Genomic DNA, 18,182 nt, shown 5'->3' with positions numbered 1-18,182 from the left:
GAGGGACAGGGCTTTTGCCAACAGAGGCCACTCCTTTACCCCACCCCACCCCACCGCAGCCAGCAAGTAGTCCAGGCTGGAGGGGTGCACAGGGGATAGGAGAAGGCCCTCTGGAGCCCTGCAGGGACATGAGGGCTGTGTTTCCCAGCTCCGTACAAGCCCGCCCTGTGGGACACTGCTGCCTCTGCCTCCGGGGTTCCCTGTCCACTGCGTCTCTCGCAGGCTCTGTGAGATGGCTCTGTGCCCACACAGGGGGCAGGCTTGGCCCGTGCTGTGGGGACAGGCCATCTTACCCTCGAGACCAGGCCTGCCACCCTCCCTCAGTTGAGGGGGCTCTACCCAACCTTGTCCTGCCTGGAGCCAGGCCTGTCTGCTCAGGAGGGCACTCACTCCAGTACCCCAAAGTGACAGAGGCAGGCCACCCTGGGACCCCAGGGGTGGCACTATTCAGGTGCCCACATGGACACGGAGCCCAGACCCAATTTAAACAAGTCACTCACACTGGCCAGCACCAGCTCACATGGCCACACACGTGCACACATGCATGCACACACATGTACACAGGCCTTACACTCGGGCTTCCCACCAGACACGCTGCTCAGGCCCAGACCAGAGAGCAGGGCAGGCCCTGTGAACTCCTATCATGGACACCAGCCAAACCCCACCCCCTATCACGCCCCAGGGTCCACTCAGCAGCTCAGCCTCAAGCTGACCAGCTCAGACACCACCCTGCCCAGCCCCACCCGACATGCAGAAGTCCTCCCCTCCACACCCAGACCGCCCTGGGCCCTCCCCCTTGTCCCGGCACTCCCAATACCGACCTGGCACTGGCCCTTCCCTGTGGCCCCTGGGGAGAAGGCGGAGGGCCAGGGGGCTGCAGGGCACGCTGGACCTTGGGGTTGTCCCACCTTGTCTGCACAGGGCCCGTAGCGGGCAGCAGAGAGGGGAGGGATGGCCCCCAGGCCTGGCTGAGGTCTGGGGCCCGAGCTGGAGGATGGCGAAGGAAGCTGGGCGCCACTGGCCCAGCCTGGCGCAGCCTCCTTCCCCCCTGTCACAGGGACTGCCCCAGGCCCCCCAGCCCCACCAGTCCCCCAGGGCCGTCACACTGACCCCTCCTCCCTGTGCAGAGATGCTCCTGGACGAGAGCTGTGCGGAGGCCCAGGACGGGGAGCTGGACGGGCTGTGGACCACCATCTCCATCTTCATCACGCTCTTCCTGCTCAGTGTGTGCTACAGCGCCACGGTCACCCTCTTCAAGGTGGGCCTGCCGCCCCCACGCCGCCTCCACGCCCCCCCATGCGTCCCACTCCATCCCCATGTGGTCCCCATGCTGTCCCCATGCTGTTCCCGCTGTGCCCACGTTGTCCCTGTGTTGTCCCCGCGCTGTCCTTGCATTGTCCCACATGTCCCCCGTTCGTCCCCATTTCACCCCCACATTGTCCCCATGTTGTCCCCACACTGCCCCACTCCACCCGCATGCTGTCTCCACGTTGTCCCCACGCTGTTCCCTTGTTGTCCCCACATTGTCCCATTGTCCCTGCTCCATCCCCATTGTCCCTGCCCCGTCCCCATGCTGTTCCCTTACAGTCCTTTACTGTCCCCATATATCGCTCACTGTCTCTCATTGTTTCTCACTGTTCCCTCACAGTTACTTACCGTCCCCGCACTGTCCCCGCACTGTCCCCGCACTGTCCCCGCACTGTCCCCTCACTGTCCCCACCGTGTCCCCTCCCCCGCCCCCCGCGCCATTCCCACCGGGTCCTCCCCGGCGCTGTGGAGGCTGATGTGGGGTCCTGGGCATCGCCCCCTGCAGGTGAAGTGGATCTTCTCCTCGGTGGTGGAGCTGAAGCGGACCATTGTCCCTGACTACAGGAACATGATCGGACAGGGGGCTTAGCGCCACCCGCCCCGGGCAGGCGTCCAGGACCGTTCCTGACTCACACAGGACCCGGTCCGCTGGCTCATGCTGCCCAACCTGCTGCCCAGTCCGGCCCCTGCGCCCTCTGCCCTCGCTGCCCTCTGACCCATGGCCACGCTGGGCCTGCAGCTCTTCCCTCCGTCCTCACAGCCACCCTGGGCTGCATCCTGCCCATGACCCCCCCTTTGGAGAACCAGGGGGACAGCAGGCTCTTCCCCCGACCTGTGTGATGGTTGGCCCCTCCACGGCAGCCTCCAGGACTGCCAGCGGCCGTGTGGGCAGGGGCATCAGCGGAGCGTGTCCCCTCCCCAGGGCGTCTCTGCCTGTGGAAGGCATGCGAGTCCACCCTGAAGGGGGCAGGGGCCCTGAGTCCGGGCACCCACTGGGCAGGGTCCAGGACCCGAGGGCTCTGGAAGGGCCCTGAGCCCTCACCAGGGAAGCCCCAGGACGTGCCCCTGTGGTCACCCAGCTCGCCTCCACCCGAGGAGGCCCTTGGAGAGGGGCCCGGGGTGCAGGGCCGCCTACCACCACAGAGGGGTGGGTGTTCCCCCACAAGCCTCCTGGGGAGGGTCCCGGTGACCAGGTCCCCAAGAAGGCAGGACTCAACCTCGGTGACAGAGGAGGTCCAGAGATGGCGGCATTGAGGTGCAGAGCACCGGGAGAGCAGGACAGCGAAGCGGAGGGCCTGAGTCTCGTCACTTGGCCCTTCCCAGGGCCTCCGCTGTCCAGTGGGAGAGGGCGTGAGAGCAGAGAGGACTCGAGGGAGTGCGCCCCTGCCTTGGGGAGCCAGCAGGGTGGACGGAGGCCCAGATCTCCAGCGGGAGCCAAGTCCCTGTGTTGACCAGAAGGAGGGAGATCAGACCTCATGACTCTCGGGGTGCCCCGAGATTACTTGAAGGAAACGCCACCTTGTAGCTTGGGTTGCTTTTTATTTTCTTTTTGATTTTCTGGAGCCCATTAATTTTCTGTACTGTTTTTTTTTTTTTTAATGAAAATAAAACATCCCAAAAATCCCATAACTCACTGGAGTCTTCTGGTGTCGGCATGCCTCACAAAATCTGCAGTCTGGCCGGGTCCTGCGTCAGAGCCCCTCCCTGCCACACCCCCTCACTGTCCCAGAGCCAGGAGCTGCCATCCCCCACCACCTCCTGCCCTCCACTCCGCAGCAGCCCCTGAGCTCCCAGCAGGTGAGGAAGATGGCCCGAAACAAGGGGCCGCAGGGGGCTGCACAGGCACCTGGGGCTGAAAGCAAGACTGCCCGTGGCCAGAACAAAGATGCACACATCAGGTGTGTCAGTCAGCACAGACCCGCAGCTGAAACGGGAGACATAGATTCTGTCCCCATGCTGGAGCCAGAGGTCCCGGAGCAGGTGCCGCAGGGCTGGTCCTCCGAGGCTTGTCTCCTGGGCGTGCGGACCGGCACCTCCTCCGTGTCCTCACATGGTCGTCACTCTGTGGGTCTGTGTCCCAATCTCCTCCTCTTGTAAGAACACCAGTCAGACTGGATAAGGACCCACCCTACTGATCACATCTTACCTTATTACCTCTCGAAAGACCCTATTTCCAAATACAGTCGTGTTCTGAGGGGTTCTGGATTAGGACTTCGATGTGTGGATTTGGGGACACAATTTGGCCCCAAACAGGCAAGTGGGTGCCAGGAACAAGGATCAGGTGGGGGTGGCAGCCAGGCCTGGAGAGGCACCTATTCTGGAGTCACGACAGATTCAGGCAGCACAGAGTCATCAGGGAGAGGTCCCATGGCCTGAACCGGACTTGGGTTTTCACAGAGGAGATGGATGACTGCCAGGAGGACGAGGGCCAGTGGGCTCCAGGAAGGGTCAGGAAGTGAGGTTCGAGTAGGTGCCACAGGCTGCTGTCTGTCACGGCTGTGGACTCAGGCGGGGACAAGGCCATGGGAAGAGACTTTTGTGAGTGCCTTTAAAGTCTCTCTTTTCCCTAGTTTCTGAGAGCCAGGCTCAGGTCCAACATGACTACTAGCAAGTTTTCACTTCCAGGCAAACAGCCTTGCCAACCTTCTCACATGAGAAGATTAGTCTGGGAAGAATGGGCCGCGAGGACTGGGAAGGGCATGTGCCTGAGGTCCGAGCAAGCCCAGCATGTGGGACGCCAGGCCCTACCTCCATGCCCGTGCCTGCCACAGCAGCTGCCCCACCTGGGTCCAGACAGCAGCTCTTGTGCCAATGTCCTGTGATGACCCCCGGGATGGGTCTTCCTGACACCAGCAGCCAGGCGGTCTGTGTGACTGGCCAGAAATTTGGGTGACCCGGTGTCGGTAGACTTAACAGGCAAACAGCCACTGGCCTAGACACTCAGAATTTTGCCAAAGTCAGCAATGTGGTGAGCTGACCAGAGATTTCATAGACGAATGTGCTTCTGAGGCAACCATAACCAATGCTCACAGCCTGGTTATCCACTGACTAGCTAGGAACTCAAGCAGCCTGGGTGCTGTGGGGAGAAGCCAGGCAGATGGAGCAGATCTGCCATGAGTTTGTCCCAGAATGGGACCAAGGCTGTGGCCAATGACATTTTGTCAAGTGGCCCATGGGCTCCTACTGCACCTTGCCCTGCCCCATGCAGAGGCAGGTCACTTTCTTCCCCATAACCTGGAACCCACGGGTTGTGTGACCATCTCTGTAGGGAGGAGGCTGCAGAAAGACCGCAGCCCGACCTCTGAGGGCAGGACCTCAGGAGACATGGCTTCTCCCAGGAGTCAGGCCCTGAGCACCGTGCCACAGAGCGGAACGGGGAGCCAGCCTGGCCCTGGCCCTGGACTCCAGGCAGATCCTCTGAGCCCCTCGCTGAGGCTCCCTTGCTCCACTGGACCAGGGTCTTCGAGAGGGGCATTTCCGTGCCCCAGTGACCACCATGAACTTTGTCCTTGCACATCAGACTTGCTTCTATCCTCTGGGGGATAGCTTCCTCCTCACCGTGGGTCAGCGCCAACCTTTGGACAGTGATTGGGCCACGGATGAAGCCAGGGGGAAGGAGGGAAGAGTCACGGACTCCAAGGAAGACAGCAGGCCCCCGAAGAGCCACCCTGTTGGATGGATGTGATGAGCCAGGGCTGGTCTGCAGACTGTGAGCAGGACAGCCTGTGCCCACACAGCATGCTGGCCGGGCAGGGAGCGATGCCACCGGGACTGAGGACACCTGAGGGCTCAGGGGAGAAGCCAGTCCCTGTGGGTGGCAGAGCGCGTGACAGCCAGGCTCCCACGCTGTCCCCTGGGCCCCGATGCCTGCCTCACCCCACCCCCACACCCCATGTGAGGTTACCTCAGCCATCTCTGGGCTCCCCCAGGCCCCTTGACACACAAACCACCCAGAAAAGGGGGAACTTCAGGAAGCAAATGGTGCCACTGGTTTCAGTCCCATTCTTAGTCTTTGCAGGGCCAGGGGGTGGGGGGTTCACACGTCAGGGGCCCAACTACTAATTCCTAGGACATGGGGCTGTGGGCACAGAGCACAGCCACAAGGAGCCACATGGGCCGGGCATCAGAGCGGGCAGGATGGGGGGACCGCCTCCACAGCCCCCACTCCTGGTGAGTGGGGTCTCTACAGAGCAGGACAGAGGGAGGGAGTGGGGGCAGCGGAACCAGCACAGGAGCTGACAGGAGACACGAAGGGGGCTGGCTTGGCTTGGGGAGGAAGATGACCCCAGGTGGCCTGAAGATCCTGTCCAGGACAAGGGACAGGGTCAGAGGAGGAGGCCAGGGGCCCTGGGTGAAGGGAGCAGGTGGCAGGGGCCCAGCAGGAGACGTGCATGGTCTCCTGCACTCAGCGGACAGCCTCACAGGTGGTGGACAGGGGATGGGAGCCGGGGCTCTGGGGCTGGCAGGAGGCCCAGTGGGGAGTGCGGGGGACACAGCAGCCCCTGTACGACTCACTGACCTGTGGGAAATGGGATCCTGAAGCAGAAGGGTCAAGGGGCTACTGTAGTTCAGCAGGACTAGGAACAAGGGGCCAGAAACTGCAGGTGAGCAGGGGCAGGTGGGAGGGCAGGCAGGCAGAGAGCTGCCCCTGGAGCTCAGGGCAGGGGGTGGGGGGGTGGGAGGATAGGGAGTTGTCCCTGAGCTCCAGGGAGAGCTGGAAGAGCTAAGCAGGTGAGCAGGGAACAGGTGATGGGTTAAGAGGGCAGGGGGCTTCCCCTGAGCTCTGTTGGGAGCTTGTTGAGCTATGCAGGTGAGCAGGAGGCAGGTGGTGGATCAGGAGGGCAGAGAGCTGCCCCTGGAGCTCAAGTGGGAGCTGACAGAGCTTGCAGGTGGCAGCGGGCAGATGGGGGGGGGTGGTAGGGAGCTGCTCCTGGAGCTCCAGTGGGAGCTGGGAGAGTTTGCAGGTGGGCAGGGGGCAGGTAGGAGGGCAGGGAGCTGCCCCTGAGCTCTGTTGGGAGCTTGCTGAGCTATGCAGGTGAGCAGGGGGCAGGTGGTGGATCAGGAGGGCAGAGAGCTGTCCCTGGAGCTCCAGTGGGAGCTGGCAGAGCTTGCGGGTGGGCAGAAAGAAGGCTGGAGGGGAGGAAGCTTCTTCTGAGCTTTGGGGAGCTGGCAGAGCTATGCAGGTGAGCAGGGGGCAGGTGGGAGGTCCGGGAACTGTCCTGAGCTCTGAGGGAGCTGGCAGAGCTTACAGGTGGGCATGGGGCAGGTAGGAGCAGAGAGACTTTCCCCTGAGCTTTGGGGAGCTGGCAGAGCTATGTAGGTGAGCAGGGGGCAGGTGGTAGGTCTGGGAGCTGCCCTGAGCTCTGAGGGAGCTGGCAGAGCTTACAGGTGAGCAGGGGGCAAGTGGGAGTTCCGGGAGGTGCCCTGAGCTCTGAGGGAGTTGGCAGAGCTATGCAGGTGAGCAGGGGGCAGACGGTGGATCAGGTGGGCAGAGAGCTGCCTCTGGATCTCCAGTGGGAGATGGCAGAGCTTCCAGGTGAGCAGGGGGCAGGTGGGAGGGCAGGGAGCTGCCCCTGAGCTCTGTTGGGAGCTTGCTGAGCTATGCAGGTGAGCAGGGGGCAGGTGGTGGATCAGGAGCGCAGAGAGCTGCCCCTCGAGCTCCAGTGGGAGCTGGCAGAGCTTGCAGGTGAGCAGACGGCAGGTGGGAGCATAGGGAGTTTCCTCTAAGCTCTGGGGGAGCTGGAAAAGCTATGCAGCAATCAGGGGCAGGGAGCTGCTCCTTGAGTTCCAGTGGGAGGTGGCAGAGCTTAAAGATGGGCAGGGGGCAGGTGGGAGCAGAGAGAGCTTCCGCTGAATTCTGAGGGAGCTGGCAGAGCTATGCAGGTGAGCAGGGGGCAGGTGAGAGGTCCGGGAGCTGCCCTGAGCTCTAAGGGGAGCTGGCAGAGCTTACAGGTGGGCATGGGGCAGGTAGGAGCAGAGAGACTTTCCCCTGAGCTTTGGGGAGCTGGCAGAGCTATACAGGTGAGCAGGGGGCAGGTGGTGGATCAGGAGGGCAGAGAACTGCCCCTGGAGCTCCAGTGAGAGATGGCAGAGCTTGCAGGTGAGCAGAGGGCAGGTGGGAGGGCAGGGAGCTGCCTCTGAGCTCTGTTGGGAGCTGGCAGAGCTATGCAGGTGAGCAGGGGGCAAGTTATGGATCAGGAGGGCAGAGAGCTGCCTTTGGAGCTCCAGTGGGAGCTGGCAGAGCTATGCAGGTGAGCAGTGGGCAGGTGGGAGGTCTTGGAGCTGCCTCAGGACCTCTGGGGACAGAGACCGTGGTGAGAAGGTGAACAGACAAACATGGCAGAGTCATGTTTGTCAGGGACTCCAGTGAGGAGGGTCAGAGCATGTGCAGGTTGGGTTGAGCAGAGCACCTGAGTGCCAGATTGGGCTCCTGGGCCTGAAGCAGGGCCCCCAGTCCTGAGGGAGCTCAGGGTAGGGGTTCTGGCTGTTTGCGCTGAGGGTCCTCTGGGCAGGGAGGACTAGGGCCTGAGTTGGCAGAACCGGGCCTCAGATGGGCAGAGGCAAGAGACTGACTGTATGGGGGTCCAGGAAGAGGGAAAGGGGCAAGGAAGGCTTTGGGGGAGCAGCGGGGAGGTGAGCCTGAAGGCCAGTGAGAGAGGGAATGGTCCCAGGGCCAGGAGACCTGGGCAGCAGGCAGAGCACGTACCAGGGAGCTGGAGGACAGGAGGGCAGTGGGCAGCTCCCGGAACTCTGGGAACAAGGGCAGGGCCTGAGCTAAGGGAGCCCTGGAGGAAGTGGGAGCTGGGCTGGGAGGGAGCAGAGAGAGAGCTGCTGGGGGCCAGGCGAGCCTGGTGGGCAGCAACTGGGGATGGAGAGGGGATCCTGGGCAGAAGAGGCTCTGAGAGGAAGAGGCAAGGGGCCCCCTGAGGAGACCAGTGGGGCCTCAGTTCTGCGGAGATGTAGGGCGGCGCAGGGCTGGGGACCCCTCGAAGGGATGCAGCAGGGCTTAGTCAGGACCTGAGCCAGGGCTTCCAGCCTGTGGTGGGGATAGGACAGGAGAGAGGACAGTGGGGGCAGAGCCATGGGGCTAAGCTAATGAGGCCAGGATGTGGGGGACAGGCCTGGATGTGGGGTGGGAGTCCACCCTGGCCACAGTGGAGCCTGGGTCACTGGTGCCATGCAGGAGAGGGGTGCTAAGGTCAGTGCCAGACTCCAGGCCATGCCATGCTGAGGAGTTGGCTGGGCTCAGGAAGGACGAGGGCTGAGCAAGGGCTGGATGGCCAAGGGCGTGTGTGAGCTCAGGAAACCCACAGGGACCCAGGAGGGGACTGGTGGGTCCAGGGGCACAGACTTAGGAGCCTGGGCCTGGGGACCACAGAGACGAGGTGAGGGCTCCCCCATGGACAGGATTCAGGGCAGGACAGGGCACGGGGCAGGGACAGGGACAAGACTGGCACCTTAGCTGCACAGCTCGCCCAGAAGGGGAGAGAGTGGGCGTGGCAGGGGCCCTGGGCTGCAGGGCTGGGAGCAGAGCGTGGGCAGTGCGTGGCAGAGATCCACTGCACCTGCCGAAGGGACCCCTGGCCCAGGGCCGGGCCAGGTGCAGTGACAGGACCGTGGGCTCAGGGACTGACCCGTGGAAGCCAGACAGAAGCAGGAGCCATAGGTCAGGGCTCCGAGGGCTCTGTGGGGACAAGGGTGCTGGGGACTGTGGGGACTCTGATCCAGGCAGTCGTACAGCACTGGCCGAGCCGATGAGCCCAGTGCGCACAGGCACAGGGACGCAAGGCCTGGGGGGCAGAGCCCTGCACGGGCGGCAGGTCTGCAGACTTCTGGACGCACATCGGTCCCGGGCACTGGGCTTGGCGTTGTCCCAGGCCAGGGCTCCTGACATGCTGCCCAGAGCTCTGCGGGGTGAGGCCCTGGCAGTCACATGGCCTCCTCTCTTACAGCCTCCACCACAGCCCCAAAGGTCTTCCCGCTGGCCCCCAGCTGCGGGGCCACGGCTGGCCCCACGGTGTCCATGGCCTGCCTGGTCTCCGGCTACTTCCCTGAGCCGGTGACTGTGTCCTGGAACTCTGGCGCCCTGACCAGCGGCGTGCACACCTTCCCATCCGTCCTGCAGTCCTCGGGGCTCTACTCTATGAGCAGCATGGTGACGGTGCCCGCCAGCAGCTGGCCCAGCCAGACGTTCACCTGCAATGTAGCCCACCCGCCCAGCAGCACCAAGGTGGACAAGACTGGTGAGGACACAGCCTTGGGGGACACCCACCGGCAGACAGGCCCGGGCCGCCTCCAGTCTGCACAGACCATGGAGCAGGGATGGCTTCCCCAACCCAGGGAATTGTGGGGAGGTGCTGATGGTCTCCCCATCCTGAAGGCCTCCCAAGCTTGGGGAGGGGTCCTTTGGGCATTTCCACCAGGCCCAGGATGGGCACAGGCTGGACACTCTTAACCCAGCCCCAGAGGCCACAGAGGCAGGTGCTGGTCTCAGACATGCCAAGCCCTGGCTCTGACCTAAGCCCACCGCCAGGGCTTAGGAACTACATCCGGGCCCCAATAACCCTCAGTCTGCTCTCTCTGCAGTGCTCCCAGTCCCCGCAGGACCACCGACACCATGCCCATGCCCCAAGTGCCCAGGTAAGTCAGCCTCCCCAAGGAGGTGGCCTGAGCCCAGGCATGGTCCATGGTGGGGGATGAGTGGCCAAATGAGGCCCATCTAGGTACTGACCGCTGGCCACTGTGTCTTTTACACCAGCTTGTGAAACCCCAGGAGGGCCTTCGGTCTACATCTTTCCCCCGAAACCCAAGGACGTCCTCATGATCTCCCTGATGCCCAAGGTCACGTGTATGGTGGTGGATGTGGCCCTGGAAGACCTCCAAGTAGAGTTTACCTGGTATGTGGATGGCAAAAAGGCGAACACGGTTACGACAAAGGCACAAGAGCAGCAGTTCAACAGCACCTACCGCGTGGTCAATGACTTCCCCATCGCGCACCAGGACTGGCTAAATGGCAAGGAGTTCAAGTGCAAGGTCAACAACAAGGCCCTCCCAGCCCCCATTGAGAGGACCATCTCCAAGGCCAAAGGTGGGGGCAGCAGACAGGTGGGGGTGGGTCCTGGGGGGCAACCCTCCACCTGGGAGTGACCATCTGTACTGACCCCATTCCACAGGACAAGCCCAGGGGCCGCAGGTCTATGCCCTGCCCCCACACACAGATGAGCTGGCCAAGAGCACTGTCAGTGTGACCTGCCTCGTTAAAGACTTCTACCCGCCTGACATCAACGTGGAGTGGCAGAACAATGGGCAGCCAGAGCCAGAGGCCACGTACATCACGACCCCGCCCCTGAAGGACAAGAATGGGTCCTACTTCCTGTACAGCAAGCTCTCCGTGGAGAAAAGCCGGTGGCAGCAGGGGGAGGTCTTCACCTGTGCAGTGATGCACGAGGCTCTGCACAATCACTACACCCAGAAGCCCGTCTCCCAAACTCCGGGTAAATGAGCCACGCGCCCAGTGCCCAGCGACCCCCACCTCATGTACATGCCCCAGGCTCAGCATTAAATAAAGCACCCAGCACCACCCTGGGACCCTGAGACACTGTCATGGTTCTTTCCGAGGCAGAGCCCAGGCTGGGCTCTGAGGCTGGTTGTCACCGTGAAGGGGAACGAGGCGGTCCCACTTGGACGTGACCTAGAGCCTCCAGGTGCAGGCCGTTAGGATGAGGGACAGGGCTTTTGCCAACAGAGGCCACTCCTTTACCCCACCCCACCCCACCGCAGCCAGCAAGTAGTCCAGGCTGGAGGGGTGCACAGGGGATAGGAGAAGGCCCTCTGGAGCCCTGCAGGGACATGAGGGCTGTGTTTCCCAGCTCCGTACAAGCCCGCCCTGTGGGACACTGCTGCCTCTGCCTCCGGGGTTCCCTGTCCACTGCGTCTCTCGCAGGCTCTGTGAGATGGCTCTGTGCCCACACAGGGGGCAGGCTTGGCCCGTGCTGTGGGGACAGGCCATCTTACCCTCGAGACCAGGCCTGCCACCCTCCCTCAGTTGAGGGGGCTCTACCCAACCTTGTCCTGCCTGGAGCCAGGCCTGTCTGCTCAGGAGGGCACTCACTCCAGTACCCCAAAGTGACAGAGGCAGGCCACCCTGGGACCCCAGGGGTGGCACTATTCAGGTGCCCACATGGACACGGAGCCCAGACCCAATTTAAACAAGTCACTCACACTGGCCAGCACCAGCTCACATGGCCACACACGTGCACACATGCATGCACACACATGTACACAGGCCTTACACTCGGGCTTCCCACCAGACACGCTGCTCAGGCCCAGACCAGAGAGCAGGGCAGGCCCTGTGAACTCCTATCATGGACACCAGCCAAACCCCACCCCCTATCACGCCCCAGGGTCCACTCAGCAGCTCAGCCTCAAGCTGACCAGCTCAGACACCACCCTGCCCAGCCCCACCCGACATGCAGAAGTCCTCCCCTCCACACCCAGACCGCCCTGGGCCCTCCCCCTTGTCCCGGCACTCCCAATACCGACCTGGCACTGGCCCTTCCCTGTGGCCCCTGGGGAGAAGGCGGAGGGCCAGGGGGCTGCAGGGCACGCTGGACCTTGGGGTTGTCCCACCTTGTCTGCACAGGGCCCGTAGCGGGCAGCAGAGAGGGGAGGGATGGCCCCCAGGCCTGGCTGAGGTCTGGGGCCCGAGCTGGAGGATGGCGAAGGAAGCTGGGCGCCACTGGCCCAGCCTGGCGCAGCCTCCTTCCCCCCTGTCACAGGGACTGCCCCAGGCCCCCCAGCCCCACCAGTCCCCCAGGGCCGTCACACTGACCCCTCCTCCCTGTGCAGAGATGCTCCTGGACGAGAGCTGTGCGGAGGCCCAGGACGGGGAGCTGGACGGGCTGTGGACCACCATCTCCATCTTCATCACGCTCTTCCTGCTCAGTGTGTGCTACAGCGCCACGGTCACCCTCTTCAAGGTGGGCCTGCCGCCCCCACGCCGCCTCCACGCCCCCCCATGCGTCCCACTCCATCCCCATGTGGTCCCCATGCTGTCCCCATGCTGTTCCCGCTGTGCCCACGTTGTCCCTGTGTTGTCCCCGCGCTGTCCTTGCATTGTCCCACATGTCCCCCGTTCGTCCCCATTTCACCCCCACATTGTCCCCATGTTGTCCCCACACTGCCCCACTCCACCCGCATGCTGTCTCCACGTTGTCCCCACGCTGTTCCCTTGTTGTCCCCACATTGTCCCATTGTCCCTGCTCCATCCCCATTGTCCCTGCCCCGTCCCCATGCTGTTCCCTTACAGTCCTTTACTGTCCCCATATATCGCTCACTGTCTCTCATTGTTTCTCACTGTTCCCTCACAGTTACTTACCGTCCCCGCACTGTCCCCGCACTGTCCCCGCACTGTCCCCGCACTGTCCCCTCACTGTTCCCACCGTGTCCCCTCCCCCGCCCCCCGCGCCATTCCCACCGGGTCCTCCCCGGCGCTGTGGAGGCTGATGTGGGGTCCTGGGCATCGCCCCCTGCAGGTGAAGTGGATCTTCTCCTCGGTGGTGGAGCTGAAGCGGACCATTGTCCCTGACTACAGGAACATGATCGGACAGGGGGCTTAGCGCCACCCGCCCCGGGCAGGCGTCCAGGACCGTTCCTGACTCACACAGGACCCGGTCCGCTGGCTCATGCTGCCCAACCTGCTGCCCAGTCCGGCCCCTGCGCCCTCTGCCCTCGCTGCCCTCTGACCCATGGCCACGCTGGGCCTGCAGCTCTTCCCTCCGTCCTCACAGCCACCCTGGGCTGCATCCTGCCCATGACCCCCCCTTTGGAGAACCAGGGGGACAGCAGGCTCTTCCCCCGACCTGTGTGATGGTTGGCCCCTCCACGGCAGCCTCCAGGACTGCCAGCGGCCGTGTGGGCAGGAGCATCAGCGTAGCGTGTCCCCTCCCCAGGGCGTCTCTGCCTGTGGAAGGCATGCGAGTCCACCCTGAAGGGGGCAGGGGCCCTGAGTCCGGGCACCCACTGGGCAGGGTCCAGGACCCGAGGGCTCTGGAAGGGCCCTGAGCCCTCACCAGGGAAGCCCCAGGACGTGCCCCTGTGGTCACCCAGCTCGCCTCCACCCGAGGAGGCCCTTGGAGAGGGGCCCGGGGTGCAGGGCCGCCTACCACCACAGAGGGGTGGGTGTTCCCCCATAAGCCTCCTGGGGAGGGTCCCGGTGACCAGGTCCCCAAGAAGGCAGGACTCAACCTCGGTGACAGAGGAGGTCCAGAGATGGCGGCATTGAGGTGCAGAGCACCGGGAGAGCAGGACAGCGAAGCGGAGGGCCTGAGTCTCGTCACTTGGCCCTTCCCAGGGCCTCCGCTGTCCAGTGGGAGAGGGCGTGAGAGCAGAGAGGACTCGAGGGAGTGCGCCCCTGCCTTGGGGAGCCAGCAGGGTGGACGGAGGCCCAGATCTCCAGCGGGAGCCAAGTCCCCGTGTTTACCAGAAGGAGGGAGATCAGACCTCATGACTCTCGGGGTGCCCCGAGATTACTTGAAGGAAACGCCACCTTGTAGCTTGGGTTGCTTTTTATTTTCTTTTTGATTTTCTGGAGCCCATTAATTTTCTGTACTGTTTTTTTTTTTTTTTTAATGAAAATAAAACATCCCAAAAATCCCATAACTCACTGGAGTCTTCTGGTGTCGGCATGCCTCACAAAATCTGCAGTCTGGCCGGGTCCTGCGTCAGAGCCCCTCCCTGCCACACCCCCTCACTGTCCCAGAGCCAGGAGCTGCCATCCCCCACCACCTCCTGCCCTCCACTCCGCAGCAGCCCCTGAGCTCCCAGCAGGTGAGGAAGATGGCCCGAAACAAGGGGCCGCAGGGGGCCGCACAGGCACCTGGGGCTGAAAGCAAGACTGCCCGTGGCCAGAACAAAGATGCACACATCAGGTGTGTCAGTCAGCACAGACCCGCAGCTGAAACGGGAGACATAGATTCTGTCCCCATGCTGGAGCCAGAGGTCCCAGAGCAGGTGCCGCAGGGCTGGTCCTCTGAGGCTTGTCTCCTGGGCGTGCGGACCGGCACCTCCTCCGTGTCCTCACATGGTCGTCACTCTGTTGGTCTGTGTCCCAATCTCCTCCTCTTGTAAGAACACCAGTCAGACTGGATAAGGACCCACCCTACTGATCACATCTTACCTTATTACCTCTCGAAAGACCCTATTTCCAAATACCGTCATGTTCTGAGGTGTTCTGGATTAGGACTTCGATGTGTGGATTTGGGGACACAATTCGGCCCCAAACAGGCAAGTGGGTGCCAGGAACAAGGATCAGGTGGGGGTGGCAGCAAAGGCCAGGCCTGGAGAGGCACCTATTCTGGAGTCACGACAGATTCAGGCAGCACAGAGTCATCAGGGAGAGGTCCCATGGCCTGAACCGGACTTGGGTTTTCACAGAGGAGATGGATGACTGCCAGGAGGACGAGGGCCAGTGGGCTCCAGGAAGGGTCAGGAAGTGAGGTTCGAGTAGGTGCCACAGGCTGCTGGCCCCCTGGCCGGCAGTGAGGGAGCCGATCATCCATTCCAGAGACAGGGCGAGGTCTCTCCTTCCTGGCGAGACTATTGGGCTGTGGAGACACAGACCTCAGGGGCCAAGGCAGTGCTCAGCTGTCAGCCCTTCTCAGTAAAAACTCCAAGACAGGAGGGCGGGTGTGCCAGGTGTTGGCTGTAGCAGACACAAATCTCTGTGGCCTGGGGGGCTCCAAGATGGGGGTGTCTTGGTGAAGGGCCTGTGTTGGCACAGCCTGGGAAGCCCAAGGCGACCAGGAAGTGCCCCCCAGCTCCCTGTGGGTGGGAGAGAGAGGGTTTCACGTAGCTGGATCACGGACAGGAGTCATCAGACACGGTGGCCAGCAGAAGTCCAGGAGCACAGCTGGCCTCCCGGAACCTGGCCAGGTGGGCTGTGGGTCTCCAGGACTCCAGGGCTCCAGGTGACAGTGCTGAGGCTCACCCCCCCATCCCTTGCACCCAGCCCAGCCCTCCCTCAGGAACACCAGGGTCATTACCCCCACCACTGACCCAGTGGACTCCTTGCTCAACAGGAGGCCCTGACTTGGACTATAGCCTTAGCCCTCGGGGCAGGAATCCCCTCAGGAACTGCCCACCACCCCTGAGGCTCTCACCCATGACCTCTCCATCTCTCCCACTGTTCACCTGCCTGTGAGCCTGGAGGCCCCTCCTGACCACCTGCAGCCCCAGCTCTGACATGCACACCTCTGTCTGTATTTTACACACTCACGAACACACACAGATGCTTGCACACACACAGGCCCTCACACACACACACATACAAACACACACACATGCGCGGTGCCTCATTCCCCCCCTCAGGTACTGACCACAAGGGTTCATCGTGGCGTCTTATCATTGAGCCTTTACTCATCATGTCCCCTCCCCCCCAAGTGTCCCACAGAACACACCATGCTGCCTGGCCTGCCCTTACGTGGCCCTTGGGATCAGGACCCGCACGCGCCTTTCCCCAGGAGCCCATAGCTCCTCTGGCCGCTCCGACCCACGTGGCACCAGCAGATGCCATGGCAAAGGGGCAGCAGGACCTGCAGACCCTGTCCTGGGACCAGCACACATGGGCGCTGGGTGGGGGAGGGGGTGAGGTTGGTCACAGCATCGGCACGACTTGGGGTTCTGTGACCCCCCCACAACTTGCCATATACTGCAATCAAAATTCCAGCTGGGTTATTTTTGTCTGTCTGTCTGCTTTTGAGATCCATTTACAGATTGGACAATTTTGAAGAGTAAGAGCAAAGGAGGAGAGGTTTAGGGAGATTCTCCCCCTAAAAGTTAACATATGCTAAAACATCGCTGAAAAAGCATGTTGCCCATGCGCAGACTACCAGACCTGCACACCGGGGGCTCTGCAACAGCTCGGCCGTTTGCAGGAGCTCGCTGAGCAGCAAGTGTGGCCTGTTGGGCATCAGGGACACCTGGGAAAGCTTGGGCAGTGGGAGGGAGAACGGCCTCTTACAGGGAGAGCTGAATCCAGATCGCTGCTTCGCACCCCATGGGGGTCAGTGGTGGGAACCCTGCAGGATGTTCACTTACGTCTGGATGCCACTCAGAGCTGACAGAAAGTGGACCAGCTGGGCTGCTGGAGCTGGAGACGGCCTCAGCCTGGGTGACTCACTTGGAAATAGGATCTTTGCAAAAACTTAGGTTAAGGATCTTGAGATCATACCAGATTATGGATAGGCCCCAAGTCCAATGGCTGGTGGCCTTCAAAGAAGACTTGATTCACAGAGACACGTGGGACAGGAGGCCATGTGAAGACAGAGCAGAGTTTGGAGTGATGTCAGTAGCTTCCAGATCCTTCCTGGAGCGTTCAGAGGAAGCTCATCCCTGGTCACACCTTGATGTTGGACTGCTGCCTTCCAGAATGGGAGAGAATAAATTCCTGTGGCTTTCAGCCCCACATCTGTGATACTTTGTTACAGCAACCGCAGGACACTCATATAGCTGGTAACAGAATTCTCCAAACACTGAAGGCACAAGCCTGGGGGTGAATAGCTGGTGAATCTGATCACCTGGAAATCAAGAATTTCTGTTAAATTGCCCTGGCCACGTAGCTAAGTTGGTTGGAGTGTCGCCCCACTAGGCCAGGTTTGCAGGTTCAATTTCCGGTCAGAGCACATACAGGAATCAACCAAGGAACACATCAATAAGTGGAACAACAAATCAGTGCCCCCCCTTCCCCCTTCCTCTTTCTCTAAAGTCAATCTATCAACAAATAAACAAGAATTTCTGTTAAATGAAGGACACCATAAGCAATGTGAAGAGACAGGGATTAACTGGTAAGGGTCACTGCAAATTTAAAACTAACCAGGGGCTGGCATTTGGAATATTGCCTCGCAGAGTTCTAAGGAATCGCTAAGAATGCCTTTAGAAAACATGGTAAGAGCAAGGACAAAGAGGTGCAGATGGCTCCCGAGCATCTGAGGAGATACTCGAGCTTGTTAGTAATGAGAGCATTTAGGTTAGAACAGGAGACTCCCTTTCCAAAGATCAGAGCACAGCACCCTCACTGGGAAGGCAGAGGCCATGTGCAGGGTCGTCCTGGGGTGGAGCGGATGGCAGGAGCCTGGGGTGGCTCAGTCAGCCCCAGGACAGAGGTGGGTCCCGGCCAGCCCTTGGGAACAGATGCTACGTGGAGGGAGCAGCGGATCTGTGGGCCTGCTTTTGGGGCCACTACCAAGGTGAACAGGGGGGTCAGCTGGTCTCACTGAGCTGGAGAGCTCTGGGGCCTGTTCCCCAGCATGGGTATCAGGGGCTCTGAGCCCCCAGCCAGTTCTGGGTTGGGTATGAAGGCTGCTGGTATCCTGTGCACAGGGTCTGAGAAATATTTGCGGCCTGGCTCCCTTCAAGCAGCCTATTGGTCCCTACTCTCCCCACAGCCCCTAACGTTGTGGCCTGGCCTCAAAACAGGGTTTCAAACTGCCTAGGCTCAAAGCCCACTCATCCCATGTTGTTTGACCAGACACACACACACGGAGAGGCACATGCACATATGCATGTCACACAGACACATGCAGCCACACACACGTACATGTATGTATACAGAGAGACTGTGTGTGCTACGTTGGTACACATACCACATGTGCACAGACATACAAGTACACAGATAAGCTTGTGCATGTGTGCATGCCACACAGATACACAGTTGCATGTGTGCACATGGAGAGGCATATGCATACATTCATCACACACTGGTGCATGTGCTCTCACACATGCACACATGTGTGCCCATGGAGACACGTGCACATGTGCATGTCATGCAGATGCACAGACTCACATACTGTACACATTTGAGACACAGCTTGTTTAGA

At 61.4% G+C, this 18,182-nt stretch overlaps 1 protein-coding gene, 1 long non-coding RNA gene and 2 gene segments (V, D, J or C); all 4 read left to right on the top strand.

The window, feature by feature from the left end:
• LOC149992534 (Ig alpha-1 chain C region-like) overlaps positions 1–18,182 on the top strand; it is a 120,465-nt gene that overhangs the window by 85,137 nt on the left and 17,146 nt on the right.
• On the top strand, positions 105–2,894 carry LOC149992538 (uncharacterized). The gene is made up of 2 exons (XM_090263458.1): positions 105–1,258; positions 1,814–2,894. The coding sequence occupies exons 1-2, from the start codon at positions 749–751 to the stop codon at positions 1,895–1,897; spliced, it is 594 nt and encodes a 197-aa protein (XP_090119584.1). The 5' UTR covers positions 105–748; the 3' UTR covers positions 1,898–2,894.
• LOC149992537 (uncharacterized) lies at positions 6,841–7,567 on the top strand. The gene is made up of 2 exons (XR_016508324.1): positions 6,841–6,930; positions 7,207–7,567. It is a non-coding gene; the product is annotated as an uncharacterized LOC149992537 (long non-coding RNA).
• On the top strand, positions 9,227–13,928 carry LOC149992536 (immunoglobulin heavy constant gamma 1-like). The segment is given in 6 exon segments: positions 9,227–9,760; positions 9,895–9,948; positions 10,057–10,396; positions 10,482–10,802; positions 12,157–12,287; positions 12,843–13,928. Coding segments are annotated over 6 exon segments (1,449 nt in total).

This window comes from Furipterus horrens, unplaced genomic scaffold (assembly GCF_987537825.1).
Source record: "Furipterus horrens unplaced genomic scaffold, mFurHor1.1.pri manual_scaffold_15, whole genome shotgun sequence".
Lineage (NCBI taxonomy): Eukaryota > Metazoa > Chordata > Mammalia > Chiroptera > Furipteridae > Furipterus > Furipterus horrens.
Note: the sequence above shows the minus strand (reverse complement) of the source record. Positions and strands in the feature narration are given on the sequence as shown.